Source organism: Pyxicephalus adspersus, chromosome 4 (genome assembly GCF_032062135.1).
Source record: "Pyxicephalus adspersus chromosome 4, UCB_Pads_2.0, whole genome shotgun sequence".
Lineage (NCBI taxonomy): Eukaryota > Metazoa > Chordata > Amphibia > Anura > Pyxicephalidae > Pyxicephalus > Pyxicephalus adspersus.
In genome coordinates, this window is record NC_092861.1 from 112,999,557 (window position 1) to 113,013,364 (window position 13,808).

Here is a 13,808-nt window from a genome sequence, read left to right on the forward strand (position 1 = left end):
AACATTTTTGATTAGGTAAAGGATTTATGCTGGTCTCACACAGCTATTTGTATGTTAACCATTTTTATATTTATTTTATTTTTATTGGTTTTAAAGGTTGTTTACAACATATTTGGGGAAAAAGATGGAAAAGTTGCATACAAAGTAAATTACCAATATTCAAGGAGTTGAACTTTAAAGCTGGCTAAAAGTGGTTATGTAAGGCCCTGGACCAGCAACAGTACATGCCAGACACCAGTCCCCCAATCTAATGGCGCACTCTTCACCTATAGCAAACCCCCACTCAGCCTTAGGAGACTGGTTGCGTTTCCCAGCACATGGTTATCCCCAGGACTTAGGAAGCAAGGGATGGTGTCTGGGCTGACAGAGGACCAGGAGCCCATAGATAATGCATTACCAGAAGACAAGAATACAGAGCCAGAGGTCATACACTGGTTATCCTTCCACCAGATGAAGTACACAAGAGCAAAACACAAGGAGAGTCAGGGTCACAGGCAAAAGGTCGGCCCAGGCGGCATAATGTTGCAGGGTCAGAAACAGGCAAAGTCAGCAACAGTAAATCAGACGAGAATGCTAAAATAGGCACTAGAGACAGAACGGCTATAAAGTCCCAGCAGCCAATGATTGTGCAGTATTGAGTCAGGAACTAAGCTTCCTTTAAAATTCCCTTCAGCTCTGCACAGCCCGTCAGTGGGTGCTGGGGATGCTGACAAAATACATCTCAGGCTGCACAGCTAAAGGGAAGCAAGGGCTACTGCTGTTTCATAGTTCTTCTGCAAATAACATTGCAAGACAGAATAAACAGTGTTTGATACTACGATGGCCCCCCCCAGCGGGATCGCCGGACAGAAAAGTATCTCCCAACAGGTTAATACTTAGATGTTTACTTTGATGTTACTTTAAAGTATTACATTTGGTGTTAAGGAAGAGTAGTTTAGATATTAGGGATTAGGGACAGGTGAAATCTGGGGTGGGGGAGTATGACAATATTTGTAAAATGTAACCCTATTTTAATCACTGAAAGTCTACAACCAAATATGCAGATTTTTGTAAGCTAAACAAGCTGTAACTCTCCAAATCTTTTTTTTTTTGTTACATTTAAATAATAGTGTTAAAATGTATTAGTAGCTTGCAAAGTAGTTTTCCATAACTAGAAACAATTGACAAGAAATTATTGCAGTTTCAGTTATAAACCAACCAATTTAAATTATATAATTATTCTTATGAGATTTTCCCAGACTGGAAGCCACCCCTTTTGTCAGCCAGCGTTAACCGCAGGCTCCCTGAGGTGCAGTAGAATGTAAATAAAGTGACGGATATTCTTCTGAGATCCACACACATGATTTGTATGCAGCTGACTGATGAGAATTAGTCTTAAGTTTAAGTTTAGGAACTCTATTACAGGCAGATGTAAAGGAATAGAACAAGCAATGTACTGTATAATTTATTGTACATTTACAATGTTTTGTCCTAGGGCTCAAAGTAGCTACCCTAAGCTGGCACAAATGTTTGTAAACGAGCAGATTGATTCAGGCAAAATTATTTCTTGCTCTGAAATTACCAATTTTTTGTTGGCAAAGTTTTTCGTAAGTGGAAATTCTTAATTTTGCTCATTGAGATACTATGGCAAAATTTGTTTGAAAAACTTTTATTTTTAGAGGAGTATGGTATAGTTTGAGCACTCATGTGTTCTTTGTATTTGTGTTGCTTTCCTTTGCATCTTACTTTTGTTTTACAGTCTATTTTTTTCTTCAAAATTAAGACTTGAGAGTCCTTTTTATTTATTGACACAGGACCAATTTCAGGATAGATGAGCTTTTTTTATATGCAGGGGACATTTAAATCCCATTGCACTCCTAAACACAAAACCACCTTAGGTTTACCTTCCACATTTACTTTTGTGAAAAAATTGCGAATATTTGCCAAAGTTTCAGAAACTGGAAATTTAATGTATCAATAGCAGTAACGGTGATGTATCTTGCAGAATATCTGAAAATGACAAAGCTGGGCATTCATTGGGCATACACCTAGCAGAGGAGAAGATAATGCTAGCTGTACAAAACTACCAGCTCATTATTTTAAGTGCTTGCAACAGAAAACAGTGTTGTAGTGCATTTATTACACATTTATTTTAAATTTATTTTTTATTATGTTTAATAATTTTATATTTTTTCTGTCCCTTAAACAGATAATCCATTGCTCATTGTAAGACCCCCAGGTAAGTTCCATGCATTGGATAATGTCCAGTTAAACTGTAATCCTTTCAAAAATTAATGTTAAAGAAAATCAATCCTAAAACAGATGGCAACAGCCCTAGCTATAAAGAAAATGCTGGTAGATGTAACCAAAATGTTATAATAATGTTGTTTTACTTTTGGTGTATTTGTAAGGTGGGGAACCCATTTGGATCCCATATGCATTTAAACATGACTCAAGTTATAGCAGCTGTCATGGAAAGCAGTATGTCAAACGCACATGGTACCGAAAGTTTGTTGGGGTCATCCTTTGCAATTCTCTGCGATATAAGATTTATCTCAGTGAAAATCTAAGAGGTAAGATTGCTTCTTAGCATCAAAGGTTTTTTTTCCATTATGCAATGATTTAACAGTTGAACTTTAGGCAGGAACAAATGTAACAATAGACAGACTAGAAAACTGCAGAGAGAGAGATACCACTATGGTCATTCAGTTTTGGGCCTATTTAATAAGGGAAACAAGCTGTTTCCCAGTAACATAGCATTATTTACACACAAAAAATGCCACATTCTTGTTAATTAGCCTAGTTACCAAATAATGTTCACCACATAAGGAACCATGACATTTGATGCTGTTACACTGTGAATTCATATTTTTCCATGGTACAAGTCTATAGCAGATGATTGCCACTTTTAATTGTTGCAATCACCACTGAAAAAATGGCAACTGGTTATTCCATTCAAGTGAACAAAGATTTTTCTGGTTGCCAATATAGGGTAAATATGGTATGGAAATTAAAGCACTGATCACCACTATATAACATCTGATCACTATTTCATAAATACAGCATTAGGTTGAAAACAGAAAATCTATCTGATCAGTACTTTACATTGCTTTACATTCCCCTCAGTTTGCTTCTGTTTGATTTTTCATTAATATAAACTGTGTCACTTATTACCAACTGACCCATAAACATCCCAGTCATCACCAATCTTGTCAATATAATTTTTCTTTTCTTTTTAAGACACATTTTACAGTATAGGTGACAGCTGGGGAAGAGGAGAAGATCACTGTCAATTTGTGGATTCTTATATGGATGGAAGAACAGATCCTCTTTCTGAATTCCAGACACTGCCAACAATAAATGGTGAGTGACACCACAGTTGCACATTACATGGGAAATTCACTGTATTTTCTGAACACATCTTAGAAACCCTATTTCACTGGAGAATATGCATGAAAATAAAAGTACATTTACCTTCGAAAGATACTGGCAATCTGGGACAGAGGGATTTATTGATTAATAATCCAGTCCCTAGAAGATTTACCTACCATCAACAAAAAGCTATCAAACCGTATATCTGTGGTAGTTCTAATGCAATCAGTGATAGAAACTTTCCATTAAATCTCCTTAGGAGAGTGCAAAGCTATATATTAATACATACAAAGGGAAAGATTGGGATAAAAGGGAGATACAGAGAATAAACATATTATAACAACATTGGGAAAAAAAATGAAAAAGAAAAGAAAGGAAGGAGAAAGTCTGGGATTACAAAATAGAGTTTAAGGGTTGGGAAATTGGGAACTAGGAAGCACCACTGCACTCTTAGATAAAGACTTAGCAAAAGAGAAGGGTTCAATCCAGATCTAGGGGTATGTAGTGGTCTGTTCGAATTTATCTTCAGTGTCTGTCACATTCGCCCTCGTCTGTTCATGAATCATGATTCAGGTAATTTTGTGTTTAACTTGAGTTGGGGTCTAGCAGTTTTTTAAGTAAACATTTATGAAGAAAAATTATTCTGTTTCCCTTATCCCTTTTCTGGAAAGCTGTATCTTTACTAAGTCTCTATTAGCTTAATAATCACACAGATCTTAAATAACAAGATATTTATTAACAGAGAAACAAGTACTCAACAATTATTCAAATAAGCTAAATAATGATCACATAGACAAAGCAAATTGATATATTACGCAAGGAGTCCGTCCTCTATGTCCTGCACCCTGGATGGGTTCTACGAAGATTGGGGAGAGAAAGAAAGAAAAAGAGATTTGGGGCAGTTGTCCCTTTTTATATATCTCCAGGACCCCTTGCCACATTCAGCCACACCCATGCATCCATCCCCTTACTCAGGTGTCCTCCCACTTTCAGAAACACACTGCTCCCAGGTGCCCGCTGATATTATCCAGTAGGTGGCACTGTTGTATTTAGGGCAAGTCCTCTGACTCCGGCTCCTTTGGGTGTCATCAGATAACAGCAATGTTTATGCCCCTGGCAGGATATTTGGAGAAGTCCTTGAAGTGGATTTCTCAATGCACACCCCCCATACCCAACAATTGGTATGGTATGTCATTCCTGCTCACAGAGATGTCATCTCTTTTGTGGTTGCTTGGTTCCAACCTCCAACTGGAATCATCTTGTTAGTTTGGTCCCCAGAGGCCAGTTTGAGCTCATCCTCTCCAAAAAGGATTGTCTATGAGTGCTGATTTTATATCATTTATGTTGCGCATTACAACAATTTATTACTTTTTTTTAGCTTTTTTTTATACCCTGATACCATTCTTGTTCTTTGACCTTGTTTTTCCTGCAAGGACAGAAACACACTTAGGATCTCTCCAACAAAAACACATTTCTAGTAGAGCGGGAAAGGATTATATCTTTTTCTTCTGACAATATTTTATTGTCTAAATAAAATACATGAAATTTACATACTACAAGCAACTCTTTACTGATAAACCACAATCGAGATTAGGACTTCTACTGAGTGTAATTGTGGTTTTTGAGTGTTTTTTGTGGTGGCTAAGTTGGTATGCACTCTGTTCTTTGCACTATTATTTGTTGTTATATTGGAATACCTGTATATGAACTTGTAATGTAATGTATAAATAATACAACAATTATTTTTCTGCAGGTTATTACCGGCAGTACACTCAGGAGCCTGTAATGTTTGGAAAAATCGGTTTTGGAACTCCCCATAATTATGTTGGTTGGTATGAATGTGGTGTGCCCATACCTGGAAAATGGTAATGGCTTTACCAAGAAGTTGGTGCTGTTTGATGGATGTAATATACAATATTGTTATAAAGAACTGTGCCAAAAGTAAAGAACAGAAAATCTTGACAGATCTTAAAGCATCAAGACCAAAAGACTAGAAACACTGTGTGAAACCTAAATGTGGTGCTGCTTCCGAATTGTCCAAAAACACAAGTGGAATCCTGCTTTGTGATTCATGTAGTGGCCTGGGTACAGCCCAACTTGAATCCCCCTTCAATCAAAGAACAAACTGTGTAATCCTATAACTTACAAGAACAACCTAAGCTTGCTGTGCGTGCTTACTTGTGAGTTAAACTTTGAGAGAAAGTCTTTATCGTTGATCAGTGGCAGACCACTGTGCGCTTCAGAGTTACACATTGCAATCACGCTTATGTTATTAGTAATCATCTAATATAGAAGAGTCTACTTTTGAACAAGCACTCACTGGGCTTATTCCTAAGGACAGTCTGAATTTGTTGTCTACTTTTGTTGCCTTATCCTGAATTCATACCTATATGCACTAGTAAAATGAAAAGAGATGGCTAGGATTCACAGTGTTCACATACTGTTATAACTTCTGTGCTAACGATGGAGTTCTGGATTATCATTACCTTGGTGAAGTGTATGAAAAAAAAAATAGTCTGGGTGCAATGGCTTCCAGGCACATTGAGGCCTCCCTATATCATTGTCGCTACTTATATGCATAAGTGCTGTGTTAAAACAGTGTATGTATGTTGCGGTTTAAGTGTGTATTTCCAGAATGCCCAGGAGAACACGGGTGTTAAATTTACTAAAAGAACATAGGCTTGTCACTTAGCAAAGTTATTTTTTTCTGCAAGCAATAATTAATCTAAGTAAATGTGGTAAAAAAAAAATAATTTGTGAAGTGCCAACTTAAGTGTAAAAAAATAAAAAGAAAAAAAAAAACATAATTTCTGCTTGCATGTGATTGGATGTAAAGAGGATGATTGGATGTAAAATTTCTGTGCATGGTAATAATTCAGTTTGCTAGGTTAACAGCCTATATTCCTTAAGTAAGTCAACTCTAATTTGTTGTAAAGGGCTACTACACATTCACAAGCAAATTAAGTTGTAAGTGCCCATATGAGCTTAACCTGCCTTCAGAAACTAACTAAGCTTGTAGCTAGGAACAAAAGAATTTGCTAGGGTTTGGTTCAAAAACAGGTTCATGAACTTGTTATTCAGTGCTGGCTTATAGACATCTTATAGTAAAAGAAAAGGCAAGAAAAAAGGTGCAATGCCATGGAGGATATGATATGTAGGAAAGAAAGAAAAAAAGAAAACAATCTCTTCCTGCATAGCATATGACAAAAAGACTGTCAATATGGGAAAAAGTCATCCGTTTCTTTAAATTATTGGTTTATGTGGCTCAACGGATCAGTCATGAGTCAAATGCATTGATGGATGAACTGTATTTCTACTGGCAAACCTGTGGAATTATCTTGATTCACAAACTTTATATACTTCAGAAGATTTGAAGTAAATGATAACAGCAAACTAGCCCTTCATCCCTACTTGTGGCTATGAATCAATCTGCCACTGAAGATGTCCACTGGGCAAGTCAAATAAACAATGATTGCTTCTTCTTCTGACACCTTCTAAAAAATAAAAGAACCAAGCACTAACTCCTACTTTAGAGGTGACTTCAGAACACACCCAAGAATTACATTATATATATATATATATATGTTTACACAAACAGGTCACAAGAGGTTGTGAATTTCTAGTAGCGTAATAATCCCTTGTGAACAAAGTGCCTCAGGTAAGCCTGGATAGATATCAGAACCCACATTTCAATATTTTTGCACACAAAGGTAAAATGTTACTTTATCAGTTTTGGGAGAAATTGTGCACTGTATGATAATTTAAGCAAGTTTAATTATAGATAAGGCTTGTCCTTTTTAATCCAGGGTCCAGATATTACATTTCCTAAACATACAGAAGGCTAAAATATACAAAATGGTATAAGTATAACATAGTATATGTTACTGTATAGTGTCTATAGAAATAGCAACAAAATTTAAATGCAATCAGCTCTGAAATATATATGACAATTTTTTAAATGACTATAAAATTCTTTAAAGAAACCATCCTCAACCTGTGCTCCTCCAGCGATTGCTAGGGTGCTATTTTATTTAGGAAATCTGAGGTTTTTATTCCGATAACCACCAATGCACTGGGATGCTTCTCCTATTGACCACCGGTAAACAAGGCCCTCTCCAGTGGCCACCAATGTAATGGGTGCTTTTTTTAGTGACTATTGGTGAAGAAGATCATTCTCCACTGACCGAAAATTTAAGGAAGTGATTTACTGTGCACTAATGTAAGGGAGGACTGGTCATCCCTGATAGGTTATTTCTAAACCGACAACCAATAAAAATGAACACTACAATTTCCACTGTCTGCTTTTTTTTACATGGCTACTATAATTAAAAATTCTAGTTTAATTAGGTTTAATTATTACTAAAATAATTTGTTATATAGAGCAGCCCTAAGTGTCACATACATTAGGCACACCACATTCCATAATATTTTTTTATTCTTATGTCTCAACTATGCAAGACTTTTATCAGGGGTTCCTTATGGCCTAAAAAGTACTTCAAGGATCCCTCCATGTTGAAAAGGTTAAGAAAGGCTGCTTTAAACACTGTTCCAGGTCAAGTGAGCAACTTTCCTAGCCACTCCTGCATATCGGAGTATTTGATTTCCCAGTCTACCAAAACGTAGCCTGTTATCTTATATTATAAAATAGGCACCATTGTACAGGTTCAACAAAGGGGTGAACTAAAAGCATAAGGAATAAATACTAATATACATGGAGTTGCCAATGTTTCACTTGCACCAGGCTAAAGGTGACTGTCTAAGCAGGGGAAACTAGTTTCTGCAGACTGGACTTGCTGCAGCACCCTCCTGTTTATCTCTATACATAACGAAGGTTGTATTAACTGTCACACCTAGAAACTATCCAAACATAAGCTGTGGATTCAGTTGTACACTACACAGTTTACTAACTGTTGGTTGCTTTTCTTGGAATAACATGGCACAAAGTACCCTCTGATTTCTAGATTTTACAGTTACAGGAATATATTCGCTTTCCTGGGGTTTCCCTGTAACCCTGGGACATATCCTTAAAGAGGACACATTCTACCAGCCAAACAAAATTAATTGTTGGGCAAGATTGTAGCGCACAAGCCATAGGTTGGACAAGTCTGTTTCAGATCAAGATAGCCGATAACAGTTTTGCATCACTAAGTAAATACTAAATGATTCCTGTAGCTGGCATTACTTTAAATATTTGAGTATATAATGATGACAGCTGTTGGAATTAGAAACCCAACATAACCAAACCAAACCGTAAGCCTTCAGAAAAAGTGTGCTTTTTTTCTAATTATATTTTTAAAATATACTATATGACTAGTCAGCAGCCCATATTATTAAAATATTTTATTAGATTTCAAACTGGATTTGAAATCCATTTGGTAAATATATAAATAAAATTTTATAACACAATTGATAACAAAAAAATCACCCAAGTGTAATATAATCTGTTATATATTTTATGAAAAATAACAGATCAATAGGCTCATTGATTTGTTGTAAAATTATGTTCACCAAGTTTGTTAAAGGTCCGAACATAATTTTACCCAACTGAATTCTAACATTTTTTGAACACATTTATAGGAAAAAGATATATTAATAAATAACCATTTTTAAAGATAATGGTATAGAAAATTTTGCACTAAGCTACACAAATTGTGCCTCCAACATGTGTCATCTGGTACTGTTTCTCATGTTCAATGTCTTTTTGATAAATGTTGCTATGCACCGCACAGTGTTTGTTTTCAGTAGAGGTTGTCTTGTATTAGGTATTTCTTTATTCTATGGTATGTTTTACCAGAGTATGTAGAAGGTCCACATTGAGCTATTGTTAAAAATAACACTAATAATTGTAAAAATTTAACATTTTAGTGATGGCAAAATTAGCTAAATACTTGTAATGCATGCAGGTGTGCATAGTCTTAGAATTATTTTTTTAGAAAGGTTCTGAGTAGAAAATGTGTCAATTCCACCATGTTGTAAGGAAGGACGCTGTGTGTGGAAGCAGTAGCGTCTTTGTAGAAGTCAGACATAGCCCATGTGAGTTACAGCTACAGCTCTTCAATCAACAGGGAGCAAACAGAGATTGGAGAGCTGATGGTAAAACTAAGCAGGGGCGGGTCAGATCTCTGCAGAGACCACCACTTTAGAGCATTGACCAGGAACATATCCAACAAACTTCATTTGGAATTGTGTATCTTCTACTCAGGCTTAAATATTTGTACCTCCTGCCCTTATTGCCATCTCCACTGACTGCCTTTCTGTAGGTAGCAGCCTACATTACCATGCCCTCAAGTATAAATTTCCTGTTGAATAGATAATGAAAAAAAGCTTTTAATGAACACAAAGAATGCTAAATTACAGATTTTTTTTCTAAATTGAGCAGTAGTTTTAACTGGTATATGAGAGAGCCTGTTGTCATCAAATGTCAATAAATGTTAATATAGAAATATCAAAACGTTATATTCTAGGAATAAAGGTCTTAACTTTGTTCAAAGGCATATTTCTTTGCTTAATTTTAGTGGGCAGATAGTACAATATAATTCTGGGTACATTTTGAACAATTTGTCTTGGTGCTAGCTAGACTTCTCTAAAGTAAGACATTGTTGACATGGTGCTATAGCTTTTATTTGAAAATGCAGTTTGTGTTCAAGGATTAGACAACCCAGTTCAGTTATGTGCACAAAAATGTTTGTTCTTCTTAAACATTTGAAATAAACATATGTCATATGAATTTATTGAAATGTATTTTATTATTTATGAAACGTTGTCAATAAAACAACTGCATCACGGAGTATTCTGTACATGGTACCACCTTTTGATCAACTCACATTTTATAAATATTCTTAAAATAATTTATAATTTAATTTATAAATTAAATTTAATTTTTTCCATATTAAAAACAGAGATATATCAGTAAAAGACAATACACATATCCAGTCTCAATTCTTGAATCTGCTTTTCAGGAATTGTGAGACTGGTATTATAGTTGAAATGATAATCTCACTCATTTAAAAACATCAAAAAAATAATCTTGTCATCCATTCTGGAGATGATACACTTCCTAATGGAGTCGGATAGGCAGCGCTTGCATGTGCAGGCACCCCTCTTAACCTTACTTTTATTTGTATTATAGGTAGGTCAAACAGATAGTTTCTCCAAAGTCACGCATAATTATAATGCCTCTCTGAAATTTGTTTCTTTCTATTTGCTGATTGGTGTTGTTGATGATTCTGAAGAAGCAGTACCTGTGAAATGTGTTGAAAATTGAGACTGGATATGTATATTGTCTTTTTTACAAGCAGTTAGGCTTTAGATTAAATTTGGGCGGTTGATCTCCACGGGGTCAGCCACTGAGAATATTGGGTGGGGAGGAAGTTCTTTAAAATGAAAAAATGCTCTAGTAGTTGGTGTCCTGCAGTTGGGGTTCTCATGAAGCATGTTACAATGGATCAGGGGTTACTTGTCATTCAGAACACTTTCAACCAGTTTGCAACTTGTAGAAAATGTGGTTGGAAAGCATTGCTATTCATGTCTATGGAAGATGTTCACCAGCAGATTGACCTGGAAAATGTGGCTGTAACACTGTAAGGAACTTAAAAAACCCACAACACAACAGCACCACCTTCACAGCCTGTGAAAAAATACGTTTTAAAACACTTTCACTCATTTTAGTGATAATCGGGATTTTGGCTAGCTCAGTACTGGTTCCAAAGAGATGAAGAACAGTGGTCCCACTTGGCACAACTGCACATCTATGCATCTAAACCTACCATATACTAAGAAAGACATTAAGAGTATGTGGTAAATTAACTGCAAAATCACCAAGATCACATTTTACATGGTATAAATATGATAGGTTGCTTTAAACCTTGGTTGAATTTGGGTAACTACTAGACTTATTTATCCACATATCACAGTACATAAATACACTGTATGGAAAACATTTGTGAACACTTAGCTATCCTACCTACATGAGCTACTTAGACATCCCATACCAAAACCATTGACACTATATGCATTTGCCTCAGCTATCTTTGTGATTGAAAAGACATGAAAGCCTCTCCTGAAGACTTTTTTACAAGAATTTAGAGTGTGTCACCATGTGTATTATTATCAGTGTTTCCAAACCAAGGTTCTGTGGAACCCCAAGGATCCTCCTAAGGTTGCTAGGGGTTCCTTGGATAATCAACAATTCGTGCCTCTCAGGTCAGTTTAGGTGATACCAATTATCTTTTTGGCTATCTGTACGGGTGACATTTTTCCCACTGGCCAGCAATGTAAGAGGTATTCTTCCCACTTATCACCCCTAATTGATCACCACCCTAATGTATTGTGAGTTGTAGATAGTAATCATAGCAGAGGTTCCCTGAGGACCTGAAACATAAAAAGGTTGGGAAACACTGGTATATTTGGATCAACTATGTATATAAAAGTCCATTTGATGGACTTTTTTCAACCTGACTAAGATTTTGTAAGACTATGTTTTCTGACTAATAATACATTCTCATTCACACGTAATATTTAATACATACAAGGTACAAATATGCTAATGGTTTTCATGTCACCTGTGTTTCCTAGTGGTGAAAAAGTTGAGCACAATTTCATACATTGACATAATACAGTAAGTCATTCCTCCATTATAAAATATGTCCCTAATCAAGTCTGCTAATATGTTGTTTCTACCAGGGAAACATGCTAATGGAATGAACTTGCAGATTTGCTTGGATACATTTCAAAATGTAATGACTTTATTATAGTTCATGAGTTGCACTGAAGGAATTTATTTAAAAGAAAAATGTTTTTTTGTTTTGTAAATAAGGGCTGAGACTTAAAGGGTAACTGTAATTTTACAGTACAGTTATTATTTGTACCCCACATGACTTTGGAAACATTATTGGCAATTTACATCTGTAATGCACATTATGTAGATTTAATACCTGTGGCCCACTGGGTCAATGGCTCCTGTCCACCTATGTAAACACATAGATGGCATTCTACTTCAAATGGCCTGGTTTGAAAGAAGGCATGACATATGTTTTCTATAGAAGCTGGTACTGCTTATTAACTCAAATGCTTTACTTAGGGTTACAGAGTGTAGTAAATATCTACCTAATGGCACATCTCAAATATGGGGTTCCACCTATAAGTGCATCTATGCCCAGACTTTGGTCATCAAACCATTTCCATATTCTTAGCAAACAGTAAAATAGGATGAAATAAAGCTAGCCCTGACCTATCTTTACCATTTAATGTGAAGGTCATAACAAACAATTGGTTTTAGTCAATTTTTAACTGCCTAAAAACATTTGCTGCTTGATTACATTAGATGTCTAATAGCTAAGAAGCTAAAAAGATCATTCTTTAAAATGAGTTCAAGAATAGCAGCTTTCATATTCTCTTAGTGTAGGTTCACGTTAAGCTTATTTACTTAAAGCGGAAGTAAACTGGAAAAAAAAATCAGCTTTACCTTCAAAGATCTGCCGATCCCTTCAAGGGTTTTCTGGGCCAGGTCTTGCAACATCTAGTATCCCCCCGCATCCCAGCATGGAAGAAGCACCAGGAAACACCTTTGTCCTTAATCCTACGGCCCCCGATCTCGCACAGTGCAGGTGTGAGATCAGGTGACATAGAAAGGAAGAAACAGTGCTGATCTCAGTGATCAGCATTTTTGTATCCCATCAAAAAATACACCTGAAATCAGGCATGTGCAGAAAAAAACAGCCAGAAGCCTCCCGGGATCTATGATGTCCACATCCCAGGAGGCTCTGCGCTCCCATTTTGTCTTGACTTTTGAATTTTTAACTTTTATAAAAGGGTTGTCTATCCTTTTATGTAAGGTGAAAATTTTACTTTAAGTACGCTTTATTAATGTAAAGAATCACTCTTCAATGGGTAACTTTCTTCACTTAGTGAATTTGGTGCAAAGAATACATATTAATGTGCAAGAACAAGTTGGGAAAAAGAAAAAAAGATTTTTGTTTGTACAGCTTGGACAGCTGATATCAGAGCTGACTCATTCTAAGTGCTAATTGCAAAGCGAAGCTTAGCTTAGTGACTGTGGGAAAGTTGTGCTGACTTTAATCATCCACTAATTTAAAATGTAAATTTTCCCCACATACACAAATCCCATGAAAGTAAAGATTGTTGATAAACAGAATGTAACATGATTTAATTCCTATCAAAATATTTCATAACATAAATTACTATTACTGTAGCTAATGAATCTGGCATCGAGGGACTGAAGTTTGTTGTTTAAACATGATTGTGCATCAGACCACTTACTGCAAAACCACATATGTTTACTTGAGACATACACAGGTGTCCCTAACAGTTTTGCAATTTCAATTTGAAAAATTGAAGACAATACTATGTTCCCAGGTTTTGCAATTAATTTGAATAGGGTACAGAAAATTACCATGTATAGGTTATTGCAAAGAGTTTAATTGACCACAAATATTCTT

The 13,808-nt window shown here is 35.8% G+C and overlaps 1 protein-coding gene across 1 annotated transcript in view; it reads left to right on the forward strand.

Moving 5' to 3' along the window:
- The window catches only part of FNDC1 (fibronectin type III domain containing 1), an 85,165-nt gene extending 75,083 nt beyond the window's left edge, over positions 1-10,082 (forward strand). Inside the window, exons 17-20 of the mRNA XM_072409319.1 lie at positions 2,189-2,218; positions 2,391-2,552; positions 3,220-3,342; positions 5,105-10,082. Coding sequence (XP_072265420.1) covers positions 2,189-2,218; positions 2,391-2,552; positions 3,220-3,342; positions 5,105-5,220 — 431 coding nt within the window. The 3' untranslated portion in view covers positions 5,221-10,082. The remainder of the gene's footprint in view (positions 1-2,188; positions 2,219-2,390; positions 2,553-3,219; positions 3,343-5,104) is intronic.
- Positions 10,083-13,808: the final 3,726 nt, after the last annotated feature.